Genomic DNA, 15,063 nt, shown 5'->3' with positions numbered 1-15,063 from the left:
CTGAGTCCTCTCGGGCTAGCTATAAGTGGCCAGGTCCCTGTCAGGCTTCCTTATGTCTAACCTTCTCACTCACCAAGAGGGTCTGTTGGTGTTCCCAGGGAAGTGACCCAACCCTGTAGCCACAGAGCTCCAGGGGAGAGTGGGTCAGGTTACAGCCAGCTCGGTAGGATCTGGACCCATCTGGTAGCGCCTAGCTCCCTGGTAGGCTCTCAGGAATGCTGCCAGCCCTATCTTCAGGAGTGTGGCCAGCCATGGCAAGGTCCCAGCCTACCCACCCAGGATCAGGATGAAAAGCAGACCAGTGAGAGGCTCTAGGCTACCCTGCATTCACCTGAGGGAAAACTCAAGGCCCACCCTATATTGGAAGGGAGGTTAATGGAGAAGAGTCCTGTACCCACTCCCTCATCCTCACACAAGCCAGGCCAGAGTTCCCAATGTAGGCAAATAAGCCCAGCTATGTTAAGGTCACCCACACAGGATAAAGGAGCCCCTATGCCTTGCTACCTTCTTGGGGCGGTGAAAGGAGCCTGCTTTAGTCCCAGCTGGACAAGCCACCCAAGACAGCAGCCCCACCCCCAGCAGGTGCTTGTGCAATGCGCTCTTACAAGCAGTGAGTGGGGATAGGGCGGGGCCACACCAAGTTACCCAAGCTGCACCAGACACAGGGGCCACCCAATAGGCAAGGCTACAGGTTCTGCCACTGCCCTGTGCCCCTCACTAAGGCAAGACATATAGGCAAGGAGCTTGTGGGTGCCCAGGCCTGGTGAGGACCAAAGTCCCCTCTGGCTCAGACCCTTAGATAGCCTGCTTTGTGCTGGGAAGAGAGCAGTGTTTGGCTATACAGAGGGCCGAGGTCCTCCTACCCAGATAGGGGACTTGCGCCCTGGCCGACCACTCAGGAGAGGGTCACACAACAGCACAAGTCTATTGTCTAGATATAGACACCTTCCCTCCTACCTTCAAGCCTCCTGAGGGAGCAATCATATCACTGCCTGGGGACTTGCGCTTGACCTTCCGATCCTCTGTGACAAAGAGAAGACAAGAGGTAGAGCCCCAATCCCTGTATCTCTGAGTTCAAGCCTTAAAATGGGACCTGTCTTCTAACCCCAAGCCCACCTGTAAGCTACCTGGGCCCCCTGCCCCACCCTACCTAGGCTGTTCCTCCTACTGCTCCCAGGGCTTCAAGAACCCCAGAGGCCACCCAGGCCACATACAGGTCTTCCTGTATGAGCCATGAAGTACTGATCCCAAAGAGAAGCTGGGTTTCATCAGGCCACAGCTCTGCCCACCCACATCATTGACGCTAACCCTGGACTACCCTAAGAATAGGACCTGGGACTCAGGCCCAGAGTCCAAATTGAGATAGTGCACTGGGGCCAAGAGCCTATGGGCATATTTTCCTACCTCAACACCCTTTCAAGTCCCAAAGCACATTCAGTTAGTTTTCTATCTAAACTGACAGGAAACACTACCCACCCCCCATCATGGATGTACAAAACCCTATGGTAGGTTTCTTATTACTTATTTTTTTAATATGGTGAGCTTTTATTATCCAGAATACAGAAACACATCTGTTACAAAATTCACCTATGAGGCTACCACAGTGACTCCTTAATGCCTCTTTCTGGTTCTTTCCATCTTAGAAGGCCATGTAAGCACCCTGTCACCTGCCAAAGTGAGGGACACTTTTCCATGCCAGTCAAACCCAGCCCTAATTACCCCAGAGTTTCTTCCACATGTCCTTACCTTACCCTGAGTCCTGACTGTCCACAAGTGACACCCAGCATCCACAGTGGCCTGTAGACGGAGCCCATCGTCTGGGCTCTAGGCTGATTCTGCAGCCAGATCAGCTTGTCAGGGGCCCCAGGTGCTGCTCACACACTGAAAAGTCTCTTCCCTCTAACTGTACGCTGGTAGGATTTGGGAAGCATTCCACACAGGATGTATTTGACACCTCCAAGGCCCCCTGAAATGGCTGAGCCCTGCCTGCCTCCAATAGAGGCCCTGCAGGAGGCACACTGAGAACATACTTAGGTGCCTATGTAAGCTTGGTACCCCTGAACCTCTGTGAGCCAGTAGGTGCCCTGCTCAACAGGTACCTGGCACTCAAGCATACCCTACATATGAGAGCCATTTGTCCCCCACCCTGAACAAGGCTGGTTTGCCCAAGGACACCCGCCCAGGGCGGTATGACTTTGAGGCCACAGGCAGCCAGCCAGGGAGGCCTTGATAAGCACAGCAAAGGTGGGGCTGCCCTGGGAACCAAAGCTGAGAAGCCACAGAGCCCCCAGTCTCCCCCCCTAACTCCCCACCCCAGTCAGTCCTTGTGCCAAGGACAGCCAGAACATTCCCCCTTTCCTGGGGAGCTGCCACGCCTCAAAAGAGCTAACTCAGGGACCTTGATCTGGGACAGAAAGAACAAATTTACACTTAGCGGAAAACCATCTCTACTGCATTAGGTTGGCAGGGATTTCTCAAAGGCCCTTTGTATACCTGCCTTGTGTTTTACTTCCTAGCCAAGTGAGGTGGGGATCAGGTGTCCCAAGAAGAAAGGGAGGTCACCAGGTCACTTGATGTCATGGGATGAGCTTGGGACAGAGTGCCAGCCCCGCTTTTCTGTAAAATGCAAACCTAGGACCCTGAAGCCCACCACCACTCCCCTGATTTCTCTGTGGCCGCTAAGACATTTCCAGAAGGTCTGCAGTGAACTTTGCATTGGTTCCACTGCCCTCAGCCCTCCTGTGCCCAGTTGTCACACCCACAGTGCTAGAGACTCAAAGTAGGCCTAACCCTAACCCTCAACTGCTAGGACCCATCATTGCTGCTCAGCTCACTTGGAAGGATTCTGGGTGTCAGATCTGGCCCAACTGCAAAGACACAGTTTCTGCCCTCTCTTTACAGCCATCCCTCCTTCCCCTCAGACACACATTCCATCAGTGAAGCGTCTCATTTGTGCTCCTGGGAATCACTGGCCAGTTCCTCCCCTTCGTTTCCCTCCTTTGTGTTACTGCTGCACTGCCCTTGCCCTTGCCCTTGCCCTTGCCCCTCCAGTCTCTCACTTGCAGGTCAGGCCACCCACACCCAGTTGTCTTGTGAGACCACCTGCCTACTGGTGCCCAAGAAACTTATCATTCTCTTATGGAAAGGGTCTTGTGAGGAAGCTGTGGAACACAACAGCTGCCTCCAGATCAGAGAAAGAACCTGGGATGGGGCTCACTGCTTCTGGTCACCAGGAATAGCCTTTCTAGAAACCCAGGGCTCTCCACAGACACTTCCAGGCAAGCGTAAAGGTCAAGGGGAAGGGTACAAGAAATACAGAAATCCTGACATGACACCCCTGCCCTTGACATCCACACCCACACCTTTCTAGTTCACAGAAGTCCAGCCTTTCCAGTTCACAGAAATACCACAGCCAGCCAACCAATACCCATGGATCCAGAGCTCATTGGATGGCCCAGAGTCAGACACTAAAAAACAGGCTCCCAGCTAGGTGGTCCGTGGCCAGCATATTTAGAAACCCCTTCAGGATGGGGGATGGCTTTGAGTCTCCCCGAGTCCCTGAAAGACTCGGGCTAAGGAGACCCTGCTATCTTTTGGGTTTCAGAATTTGGTTGCATTACCACAGGATGAACAGGAAGCATTGGCTCAAGATGATGGACAGAGCCACAACTCAGCTGATGACACAGGCAAGGTCACATGATCCAATGAAGCTTTTCAGGATATCAGGTGTTTTGGCCAGTGTGTTCAGTAGATACTACAATCTGTATCAATCTATTTCTTCTTCCTCCTATCCCTTATCCCTTCACTGTCCAAACTATCCATACACCTATCTACTATTTCAAGAGTCCACAACATCCACCAACCCAGACACCCATCCATCCATCCATCCATCCATCCATCCATCCATCCACCCATCCACCCATCCACTCACCAATCCATTCATCACCCTATCTACACACCTCTCCAACCATCTACCTACTACTATGCCCAGAGTCCACACACCACTACCCTAGCTATCCATTCATCCATCCAACTGTACATCTATTCATCCACCCACACCCCCCCACCACTCATCCATCCACCCACCCATCTTAACTTATCTGTCTCTCATCTATCTACCCACCATCCTAACAATTCACCTTTCCATTAATTCCCCTACCCACCATTCTGTCCATCTACTCACCTGTCCATTCATCCACCCGCCAATCCAGCCACCTATAAACTCAGCCATCCATCCCACTACCTACACATCTATCACCTACAATACTTCCATCTACCAACTTAACTAGCCAGCTATCTAAACGGATGCCCACTACTCTACCCATTCATCATCCATCCATCCATCCATCCATCCATCCATCCATCCATCTATCCATCCACCCACCCACTTCTCCCATCATGCACAAATTCATCTGTCCCTACTCTTCCTCTTCTCATATCTGTTTATCTGCTGCAGCCCTTGCTTCATGCACTGACATGAGGGCAGAAGATCCTTTCCACACCTGGTGAGAGTCTAACACTCCAACTTCCTGAGCCCTAGAAGCTTGGGAGCAGGGACCACATGAAAGTAGCCATTCATTATTTGTTGACTGTCACTCTGCTGATCCAACACACATGTGCACGTGCACACATGGAAATATGAACTTCCACCTGGGCCTCCCCCACCCAGTGTCATGGAAGCTGGTGTGGACAGGGTAAGAGGCAGGAATGTCTCAGCCTCACAGTCCAGATTAATCTATGTGTCTGGCATAGCTTGTCTCCCCTAAGCTCTGGAGAGCTGCCTCCTTGCAGATCTTATTTCCAGCACTTGCTACTCTACTCTAAGCGCTTGCAAGGAGGTGACTAGTTCATATGTCCACTTATAAATGAATTCCCTCTAATGCCAGAGACACAGACATGTTGGACAGTGAGATGGCAGCTTCGAGGGCCTTTAAATGGCCACATATAGCAGGATGTGGCTCTCTGTGATGCCCAAACACAAATAATAGCATGACCTGTTAGCATCCCTGAGACAGAGGCCCAGGCCTCGTCTACATGTAAGGAAACAGCCCCAAAAGCAATGTAATATCCCAGGACACCTCCCAGGCTCTGAGAAGGTGCCACACCCATCTCAAGCTGCCCCCTGCCATTGCCACTCACTCAGGAAAAGTCATTCTGTGCTCCAGCAGAGGTGAGGCCAGCTCTGTATGCATGAAGATACCTGCTCTCCAGGGTCACCTGAGAGGCTAGGTTTCACAATTGTACCAGTGAGGACCCCCTTCCACAGAGTTTCCCAGGGAGATGGGCCCTGTATTTGTCTGCTCAGAGAAACACAGCCAAACACAGTCATATGGCTTTTGCTTCCTAGGTCCACCTTTTGCCTTGTCTGTCTTCCCAGGGGCAGTAGACCACTTGAGGGTCACTCCCTGCCACTGGAGTACTGCTTCACATTTCACTGGGAGGATCTGGGTCCTATAGCTTCTCTGTAAACCTCCACTTTGTGCTGCAGAGAGGACCCAAGAGGGTGAACTACAGCTGCTCCTACGAAGGGGCTTGTCCCAGTGCTCAGTGACTCACAGACCTTCTGGAATCAGAGGACTTTTGTGAGAGTGCCAGGCAGGGCTCCTGAGCTGAGGGAAAGCTATTGCTGGCCATTGGTAGCCAGGTGTTCAGTCTGGTCTGACTCAAAGACATCAAATTTCCTGTGTGGTTTTGTACACACCCCTGACCCTCAGGTTCCCACAAACAAAGAATAACCACCCCCATCTGGCCAATGCAATTCTAGGTCCCAGCTGTAGACTACAGCTATCCAGCTGAGCCATAAAAGAAGGGCAAGCCATACTTTGATTCTGTCAGCCCTGCATCACCTAGCTGAAGTACAGAACAAGAACACGGGCCTTTCTGAGAGGCTCACCTGCATGAAGGGAATTGGCTGAAAGCAAGCAGCCTCACTGAAAGGGGGGCACCACCATATGTGCAAAAACAGGTAGCAACCCACCCCAGGCTGTCCTGTGCGGGACCTGTGGATTAGACAGTACACTCACTATTCCTGAGCCAAGATAGCCTGTCCCCAGGGGGGAGCTAAGGATGCTGTAGGAGTGACCTACAGAAAAGAAAAGAAAAGAAAAGAAAAGAAAAGAAAAGAAAAGAAAAGAAAAGAAAAGAAAAGAAAAGAAAAGAAAAGAAAAGAAAAACAAAAACAACACCTCAAAGACCTATGCATGCCTCATTATTTGGAAACAGGGAAGGGCCTGGCCTGTTGCCAAGTGAAAAAACTTCAGGCAGGAGGGAGGAGGAGGAAGCAGGGGAGGTGACAGGGAGGGGGAGAGAGGGAGACGGAGATGGGGAGAAGGAAGCAAGAGAGAAAGGAAAGGGAGAGACAGAGGGTTATGGGGAGAAGAAAGGAGAGATTTGAAAGGGGAGAAGGAGGGAATAGGAGGAGAAAGGAAGAAAAGAGGAAGTAAAATCGAGGTAGGAGAGGGGGAGGTGGGAAGTCCTTGCCCACTCTCTAGACAATGACCTTTTAACTTCAGCTCAGCACAGGAGACAGTGGCCAGCCTTGGCTGTCTACAGACAGCACCACTGACCTGCAGTATGGACAGCTGAGAAAACAGCAGGCACTGGGCACTTTCCCCTTTTCAAGAAGGACCAGAGAGACATCAGACCATAATAGACATGTAAGTGGCCTCAGCCAAAGCCAGGTGGCTTCCCTGAGGTACATATGTGATCCCCACCCCCACATTCCTGGGGACCTCCAATAGGCCTCAGGCTTTAGTCTATCTGCTTCACTGCAGCATTTTCCTGACATCCTGTCCCCAGGGACCAAGGGATATAGCCACAGAAGGAGGACAGCAACCCCACCCTCTCTCACTGGGCAGGGCCAGCTCACACAGCAGAGAGGAACCAGGAGACACAGACCCAACAGGTAATCTCAAACAGTGGGTTTTGCAATTTGTTTCATCAGGACCCAAGAAAGAAAATGTGCTACACACTCTCCTAGTCCCTCTACCCTCCCCTCCTCCTCTGTACATTTCTTGGACCTCATCTCTCTGCCCTACAGGTTTCCTCCATCATGACTTACACACCTCAATCCCATCATTAGCACCAAAGCATGGTCTTTGGGTCCCAGTATTTTCCATAAGCTTGATCTGGAGGCTGTACTGGGTTCATTCACTCCTCTAGTCTTGATGGCAATGTGGGTCCTGGAGGAGCAGTTCTACCCCAATACTTGGCTATCCCACCCATCTAGATTTTGGACAGTGGGTATCTGAGACCCTCAAAGCCAAATTGGTGATCTCACCAGGACCCATGATGGTGCAGCTCAGCTGTTTGTCTTTAGGCATAAGCAGTTGTCAGGAACCCCAAAGAAATGGGACCTCTTCAGTGCTTTGGTTCTCCTGGGTGCTGTCACAGAGAAAAGCAGCATAGTTGGGTGCCGGGTGAGCTCTGGGCTATCACATATTCATCTTCAAAAGAGACAGAAGGTCTTGTCCCTTATTCACTAGGGCAACTGGGGATCTGAATTCCTGCAACATATTCTGACCCACTCCAGCTGTTACTGCCCACAGGACACACTTTCAAGCCTTCTCCAGTCCTGTGATGTGCCCTGGCATACACTGGTCACTTCTTCACTCTAGCTCTAGGCCTGGCCTGGGGACTTGCTGGCGGTAGGCTCAGCCATTCCTTAGGAATTCTGAATCTGGGATTAAGGGAATTGGGGGATAGATAGACTTACATCTGCCTAGAAAGGATTGCTACCTGCTGTTCCAGAAAACAGAAAAAGTCTAATCATGGCGAATGACTACTAATATCTGTCACTCATATGCAGGCTGATTCAGGATTAATGTTCTCTAACTGTTGCCATGATAACTATGTGCTAACCCTCATCCACAGCTCCCAAACAGCAGCCTCAGAGCAACTAGGGAAAGGTCACTCCATGGCATGGTCTCTGACACAAGGCATCTTCCCATATAACTGGTTCTCTGGCCCACTTGGAAGTGGCATGCTGTGTGACCAGTGAGATCCATCTGACTATTTTATGCTCTGGCCATCTGATGATGGGATATCCCTCATCAGGTCCATCTAGTTTGAGATGCTGCATTTTCTAATATGGATTTTTAAGGCTCTGCCCTCTTGGCTCTCTGCCTAGCTACATGCCAGTAGCAGGCTCCTTTAACCACTAGATCTTCATGTTTTACCATATGTTAAGTCACAGTAGCCAAGGGCATAGATGTGCTTCATGAAGGAACAGGCAGAGATGGTATGGAACAGAACTCTGCCAGGGTCAAGTGCTCTGAGCCCATGACTCCTTGGGGATGCGTAGATACAAATGAGCTTCCCCTGGAACTCCCAGATTCTTTCCTCTGCCAGGTGATGGGAGACCTCTGGGAGGGAAACAGAGGATGAAGAGCCTCTATTTCAGGAAGGCTCCAACCAACATGGGAAAAGATGTGCTCTGGACTACGGTAAGGTGGGGTCCCTGGGCTGCTGAAACAGTATCTAACAGAATGAAAGGTAAGGGTAAATTGTATCAATAGACAGGCAGTCCGGGAACCAGTCAATGGAGAAACATTGGAGTTAAGATACACTATAGACTAAAAGGTGGTCTCAAAACATCTCACCCACAACCACAGAACACCTTCTTACCAGCACAAGAAGAATGGCCTACAGGATGGACCACATGGGAGCCCACATGTACTCCCTCCCTGTACTCCCCTCTCCTCCCCTTTCCTTCCCTCTTCTCCCCTCTCTTACCCTCCCCTCCTCCTACAGGGAGGGTGATTTTAAAAATGGACCCAGCATCCTTTCCAGGACACACTGCCTTTGCCTGGATCCTTCTGGAACCACATCCAGGTGTGTTCTGATCAGTCCCATAAACCAGTGCAGGGGACTTCCCAGGAGGTAGCCAGAAAGTGGGCAAACACCTTATGAAATGCTTCTAGCTCAGATCTGCCTGTGCTGAGCCGGGTCAAGACAAAAGCCCTGGCTTATTAGAACAGCAATGGGTGGGGCCCTCAGGAATATCCCCAGGCCACAGAAAGGTCCTCTGGCAGCCTCTGTCTCTACCCACCAGTTTCCCAAGCCCAGGAATGTTACTGGATAAAAATACTGCAGGCAGATGTCATCAGTCTGGCCTGTCTGTGGGGCTTAGAGTTGTCCAGGCAGCAGTTGCCACAGCCCAGGCTGTGAGAGTGGAGTGAGCACCAGGAAAAAGGTGAAGAAAGTCCTTGAAAGGAGCCAGACAGCTCCAGGTGGCCCTGCCTGCCTGTCTGTGTGTGTGGCCTCTTAACACTCAGGACCATCAAGACACATGCTAATACCAAAAAAAAAGGACAACTTTACCAGTGGACATTCCATGTATAAGAAGTCAGGTCAGGGAGACACAGACAAAGGCTCTGAGCCTATCTGTACCTGGGAAGCCTTCCTGGAGGAAGCGTCTACACATTTAACAGAGTGTGTGTTGAGGCTCACATTTGTCAGGTTGCACTCCAATGCATCCTCAGGGGACAGGCTCCTTCTACCAAAGGACTCTCTTCTCTACTAGCAGAAAAACATCAACTCATTCCTTTCTTAATTCTGATCAGCATGTGGTATAGGGGGTAGCAGCTCCTGGTTCCTTGGGCATACCCAACCATGTGACCTGAGGCAGGTAATCTACCTCTTCGAGTTCCAGGATTCCCAACTGCACACAGCAAGTAGCCGTACTTGACAGACTCTCGACAGAGGTGCTTCTACAGTCCCTTCCACCTTTCAAGAGGCCTCTGGGTAGGGCCAGGGAATGGGGCTGGGCCACACAGCAGAAGATAAAGGGCTGCTGAGGCAGTCCTTTCACATGCTCAGAAGCCTCATGGAAAGTCAGGTCCCATGCTGGCCACAGTCACCCTACTGACAGCAACCACTGGCTCCCCTCAGAAATCTGGGGCTCTGTACACTCAGCAGGGCTATGAAAAGGGATCCTCACCAGGAAGAGGCAAGGAGGATGCATCCCAGAGTGTCTCAGGTGGGGTGAACAGAGCTTAGCACCACCTACTCTTTGCCACCCTGACAGCCCCCCCACCCTGCCTATTCTTCTACATGCTTCCCCATCAAATCAAAAGGTCCTGCACCTGCCCTCTGCAACTGTTCCTTAGGTTCAGCATCCAAGTGACCCTTGTTGGCAGCACTTGTCTGTTCATTATCCCTGCCAGAGGAAGGGCCTGAGCACCCCACATAAAAGCTTCCAGAAGCTTCTCTGCATGCAACCTTCCCTCAGGACTGACCACACATTCCCATACCACCTTGGTCTCTGGGCCTGGAACATGCTCCTTGGAGGCTGTCCTAAGCCTGTCAGATTCATGAAGAGGGAAATGAAATATAGCATAGTTGTCCTGGAACATCAGATCTGGGAGGGGTCATGGGGCTAATCAGGGTCCATTTCCTAGATAAGGGTGCTGAGGAGAAAAAGTGAGGAGCAGGGGTCCCTTTTCCAGTCTATAACCAACTGTGCATCTTATTACACAGGAGCCACTTGAGAGAGGCAGCTGCAGAGCTCCTCACTGCTAGGCCCATCTGCTGTGAAGGCCACCCTGCATTGTGCAACCACAGTTTGCACAGGCAACACCACACCCAGGAAGCATGAGCGCTGGACACTACTTTGCCACCAGAGGGCTCCAGGCACTAAACTCCCTGAAAAACAAAGGCCATAGCAGCTGGCCTGACCCCTGTCCTTGTTACACCATGGGTCCCTGTAGGTACCTTCCCTGCCTCAGAAGCTCCCAGTGCTACTTTGGCCTAGCACAGGTTCCCATACCCTCATGACCTCAGGATAGGGAGGCCCTCCTTCAGATCTGAGATCCACAGGGTTGCTTCCTTCTCCCACCCAGCTGAGAGCCCTGGCAAAAAGGATGTCTGTGGCCACCCAGCTAAGGGCAAACCAAGATAAAGGGCTCCACATTACCGGTAACAGTGTACACAGAAATACCAGACTGAATCTGAGGACAGGTTGAAGGGGTATGTAAGCTGTGGATAGTCAGGGGATGATGATAAAAGAGCCAGCAGATGACACCAAGGGACTAGGCCCCAAAGGAAATGGCATGTGGAAAAGCCTCAAGGAGACACCTCAAATTTTATCCAGGGCTGAAGAATAGGTGTTTACAGGGACCAGAAGGAAAGATGTGGTCAACTCCACAGCGCTGCAGCTGCCTCAGTGCTCTGTCCCCATCACCGTGCCAGCTGTCTTCCTACGTCTGCTAAACAATTGCCCAGTGGCCATCCCATGAGAGCTATAGCCATTACATTACAGATCCTGCATTTTGGAAGGCTAGCCCAACTGCTCACTAGGAACATCTGCATGCTGTTCCACTCATGATCAGCTTCTCGAGGTACTAGCAAAAGCCAACAGAAAGTTCTTGTCCTGAGCAAGCCAGAACTGTGAAAGGATGGAGACAGGCTGATCGAGTTTAGGTTCAAGAATGAGGGAGGTGAGCAGTGTCTCTCAAAGCCCTGTTAGTCATAACCAGGATCTCCAAGCAACTCGGCAATCAGAGCAGATACTTTGGAATATCTGCCCTTGACCCTGGCCAAGGCCCAGCAGCAAGGAAGCTGGACCCCTGTGACGTTGGCTAGGAAGAAGGCTGCTTTCTTTGGGGACACAAAGAGCCACAAGATAGGATTAGGATGGGGGGGGGGACCTAAGCAGCAAAGGGCAGTGCTGGGGACCATGACCTGACCCCGTCAGCCAGGGAAAGCCAACACAGACACAGGAAGAGCTGCTCTACTTGGGCCAAGGCAGGGGTCCCCCAAGGAGGGGCCAGGATGTCCGGGTCTGTTTCCCCATACGTATATGGGAAAGCATACCCCAGAGCGTGCAGGACGCTGGCTCTCACCCCTACTTCCCCCTCTGCCCCTACACATTCATGCCCTGCTTTTCAAGAGCAGGCCCGTCCTTTGGGCCACAGAACCCACACCTGACATGTTCTAGAGTCCAGCTTACAAAGTGTGGGGCTCACTGTCTGCCAGCCACAGTTGCTACTTGGAGCACCATCAGGGACAGCCAGCACGACCACACATTTTATAAAGATGTGGCTAGGCCATGTCTCATCTCGGGAGACCGACTGACCCAAAAGGTCTGGGCAAGCCACATGCTGTGCCCAGCAGGGTCCTCCCAGATTACTTACCCCTCCCTCTTGGTAACTAAACTCCATGGGCAGCCAGCCATAGGACTGGGGAAGGTTGAGCAACCTCCACTCGGCAGCTAGCATCTCGCTCCCTCTGTTTGACAAAGAAGCCCTTAGACCACCTATCTAGGAGCCACCAGGGCCCTATGGCTCCTGGCTTCTGGGAAGGCTGGGCAAAGGCAGGCTTTGCTGAGCCAACTTCCCGAGGGCTGAACAATCCAATTCAGGAAGAAAGCACAGTGTAAGCACAGACTTCCTCTGGGGCGGGACAAGCCTTCTTCCTCCACCAGGGCCAGGCTACCCACAATCAGGAACTTAAAGATGTTCGTTCTAAGGACCTGCATCCCCAGGAAGATACCATGCAAGTGTCTGAAGGCCGCTCACCTTGGCAAATTGGGCTCCTGGACAAAAAGGTAACAGCACCCCGCCCCTTTCATCTTGGGATCTTGGATCCAGCAGGCAAGTGCTGGGAAGCAAAAGCCATGTGTTTGCTAGACATTCCTACAGTGGTAAGGCCCTTTGGGGTCTTTGCATGCTACTCCCTATATCCTGAGAAAAACCTACTGCTGCTGCAGACACATGCTGCGCTTCCATCCTCGAAAGACCAGCAATGAAGACTCAGGTATCCTGGCACTTTGGGAGGCAAGGCCAGGGGGCCAGGGGTCCTTAAAGACATACCAAGAATGGCTGTGGAAACAGGGTGTCCTGACACTTGCCCTGGCTAGCCTGGGAGATCTTTGTCTCCCTCTGCAAGGCCAGCAGCCATCAGAACTCACCTTCCTGAGCCCAGCTCTTGCTGTGCCTCAGAGGAGTAAACAGAACCCCACACGCCCAGTGGAGGCCCTGCCCAGGTGGCAAGACAGGAGGTCACCTAATGGAGCTTCCAAAGCAATCAGCTGTGGGGTCGGAAGAGTAGGATCCTGAGCCAGAGGCTGGCAGGGCACCAAGGAACTTGGGCAGCCGGGAAGTGCTGCCTCAAGGTGGCCAGAGGGAGGCAGCAAGGAGGTCAGCCAGACCCGTTCCCAGAGATGACTTTTCTGTGCCCCTGCCCTTGGAAAAAGGAGTGCCCTGCCCCTCTCAGGCAGCCCGTGAAAATGAGAGCCACCTGGGAGGAGTGAAGGCCAGGCGCAGCTCTGCTCCCTTCCAGTTCAGCAGGTGCTGCTCACGGACTCCAGGCAGTGTGTCTGCTGGGCTAAGGGCATGCAGCCCGCCTTCATCAGCTTGGGTTGCTGAAGCTGTGGGCACTCTGCACCTGCCAGCCTATCTTGTTCACATCCCTGCCGCTCTGACTGCCCAAGACAGAGACACCTGCCCCAAACCTGGATGGGTTTGCACACAAACTCCTGGGGGCTCCCGAGTTTCTTGTCACAGCTGACCCACACCAAAAGGCTGGCAAGGCCGGCCCCCAGCTTGCGTACTTCTCCTGTGGGGACTAACACCTAAACCTAGTTCCCTCGCCCCCCATCCCAAGTGCATGACCTGGGGGAACACCCAGGCTGATGTACCCCCCTGTTTCAAGGGTCCCCTCCACTCGCCTCCTCTCTGCCACAGCAGAGTCCCTGAACGTAAGGGGCTGGCTCCTAGTCTGATTTCTATTTTCTGTGATTAGCCCTTCCTCGCCTCCCGGAGGGTCGCAGCGGCACCAGCCCAGAGGAGTCGCGTGTGCAGGGAGGTTTACTTACACGGTGAAGTGGTACACGAAACACTTCCAGCCCGTGGGTCGCTCCAGGAAGTTGTAGACGCGGCCCTGGATGTGGGTGCGCGCCAGCAGCGGGCGGCGCGTGCTGTAGATGGAGACACGCGGGTCAAGGCTCACGCGCGGACGTGGGCCGAGGTCTGCGGGGACCGGGGCTGGCGACACAGGGGACGACAAGGGGGGCGTGAGCCCCGGGGCTCCGGGTGGCGCGATGGGAGCATAGAGCGTGCTGCCCTCCGGGCCACCCTCGGCCAGCTCCAATGAGAAGGGACACTTCTTGGCCAGTCCCGCGCTGCCCCGCCGGGCGCCCAGCAGGCGGCCCCAGCCTGTGCGCTTCCTCTCAGCACTGGGCGGGGACGAGGCCGCGTCCATGGCTAGGCAGGACCCCGGGGCCCCGCCGCGCCTCGGAGCTGAGGTGAAGGGCGCTGGGTGCAGTGCGGGTGGCCTCTGCTGCCAGCCCAGCCACTGGGGAGCCGCTGTCTGCTCCGCTAGGGGGCGGGGGCGGGGCCGGTCCCCTGAGATGGCACGCCCCGCCCCCGGGACGCCCCACCCCCGGGAGCCACCGCTTGCCTACCTGTGGCTCCGCTCAGCCAACAGGTCACCCGGTAAGCCAAGCCCGGCTAGGCTGCTCGCTAGCTCCCCTTGCACCTGCTGGGCGCACCTGCTTCTCCGCACCCCGACGCCTGCTTGCCCTGGTAGGCTCTAGGTCCTCCAACTTGGGACCAACAGGTTCCACCACGAACTGGGCGGAGCACGAGCACCCACTTTCTCGCCCTCTGAACCCACCCTAGAGAGGAAGCGGGAGGCAGAAAGAAGGGCATCCTGGGCCACGCGTGGACACCCTCGGGCACAGATGAGGAAATGTTGGCTCAAAGAACACTTGAGCACCCTTAGATGTCCAGAAGCCCCTGCTCGTGGCGGGGAATGCAAAAATGCCTCCCAGTAGCTAATCGCTGCCCACTAAGGCTGTGAGATTGAGGTAGGGACCGACTATGGATAGCAGTCAGGGAGAGTGGGCTAAAGCTGGCCCAAGCAAGGGCTAGATTTCGGCTTTTACTGGTAGACACCATCCGCAGGGCTGCCTAATCAGGTAAAGGGAGTTTGCACCTCCCCAGGGTCACACAGAAGGAGCTTCTTGTCCTGGGGCTGCTGTCCTGTGGTGGTATGGGAATAGTCAGAAGGTTTATGCAGCTGGGTCTTGGGAGCTGTCTCAGTCAGAACTATACTGCCCTT

General features: G+C 53.3%; 1 protein-coding gene across 1 annotated transcript in view; it reads right to left on the bottom strand.

The window, feature by feature from the left end:
- Window positions 1–14,202, bottom strand: part of Kcnq1 (potassium voltage-gated channel subfamily Q member 1) — a 331,420-nt gene extending 317,218 nt beyond the window's left edge. The window contains exon 1 of the mRNA XM_055614763.1: window positions 13,817–14,202. Within this exon, the coding sequence (XP_055470738.1) occupies window positions 13,817–14,202 (386 nt within the window). The remainder of the gene's footprint in view (window positions 1–13,816) is intronic.
- Window positions 14,203–15,063: the final 861 nt, after the last annotated feature.

The sequence above is a fragment of the Psammomys obesus genome, unplaced genomic scaffold (assembly GCF_907164565.1).
Source record: "Psammomys obesus unplaced genomic scaffold, mPsaObe1.curated_primary_1811, whole genome shotgun sequence".
Classification (NCBI taxonomy): Eukaryota; Metazoa; Chordata; class Mammalia; order Rodentia; family Muridae; genus Psammomys; species Psammomys obesus.
Note: the sequence above shows the minus strand (reverse complement) of the source record. Positions and strands in the feature narration are given on the sequence as shown.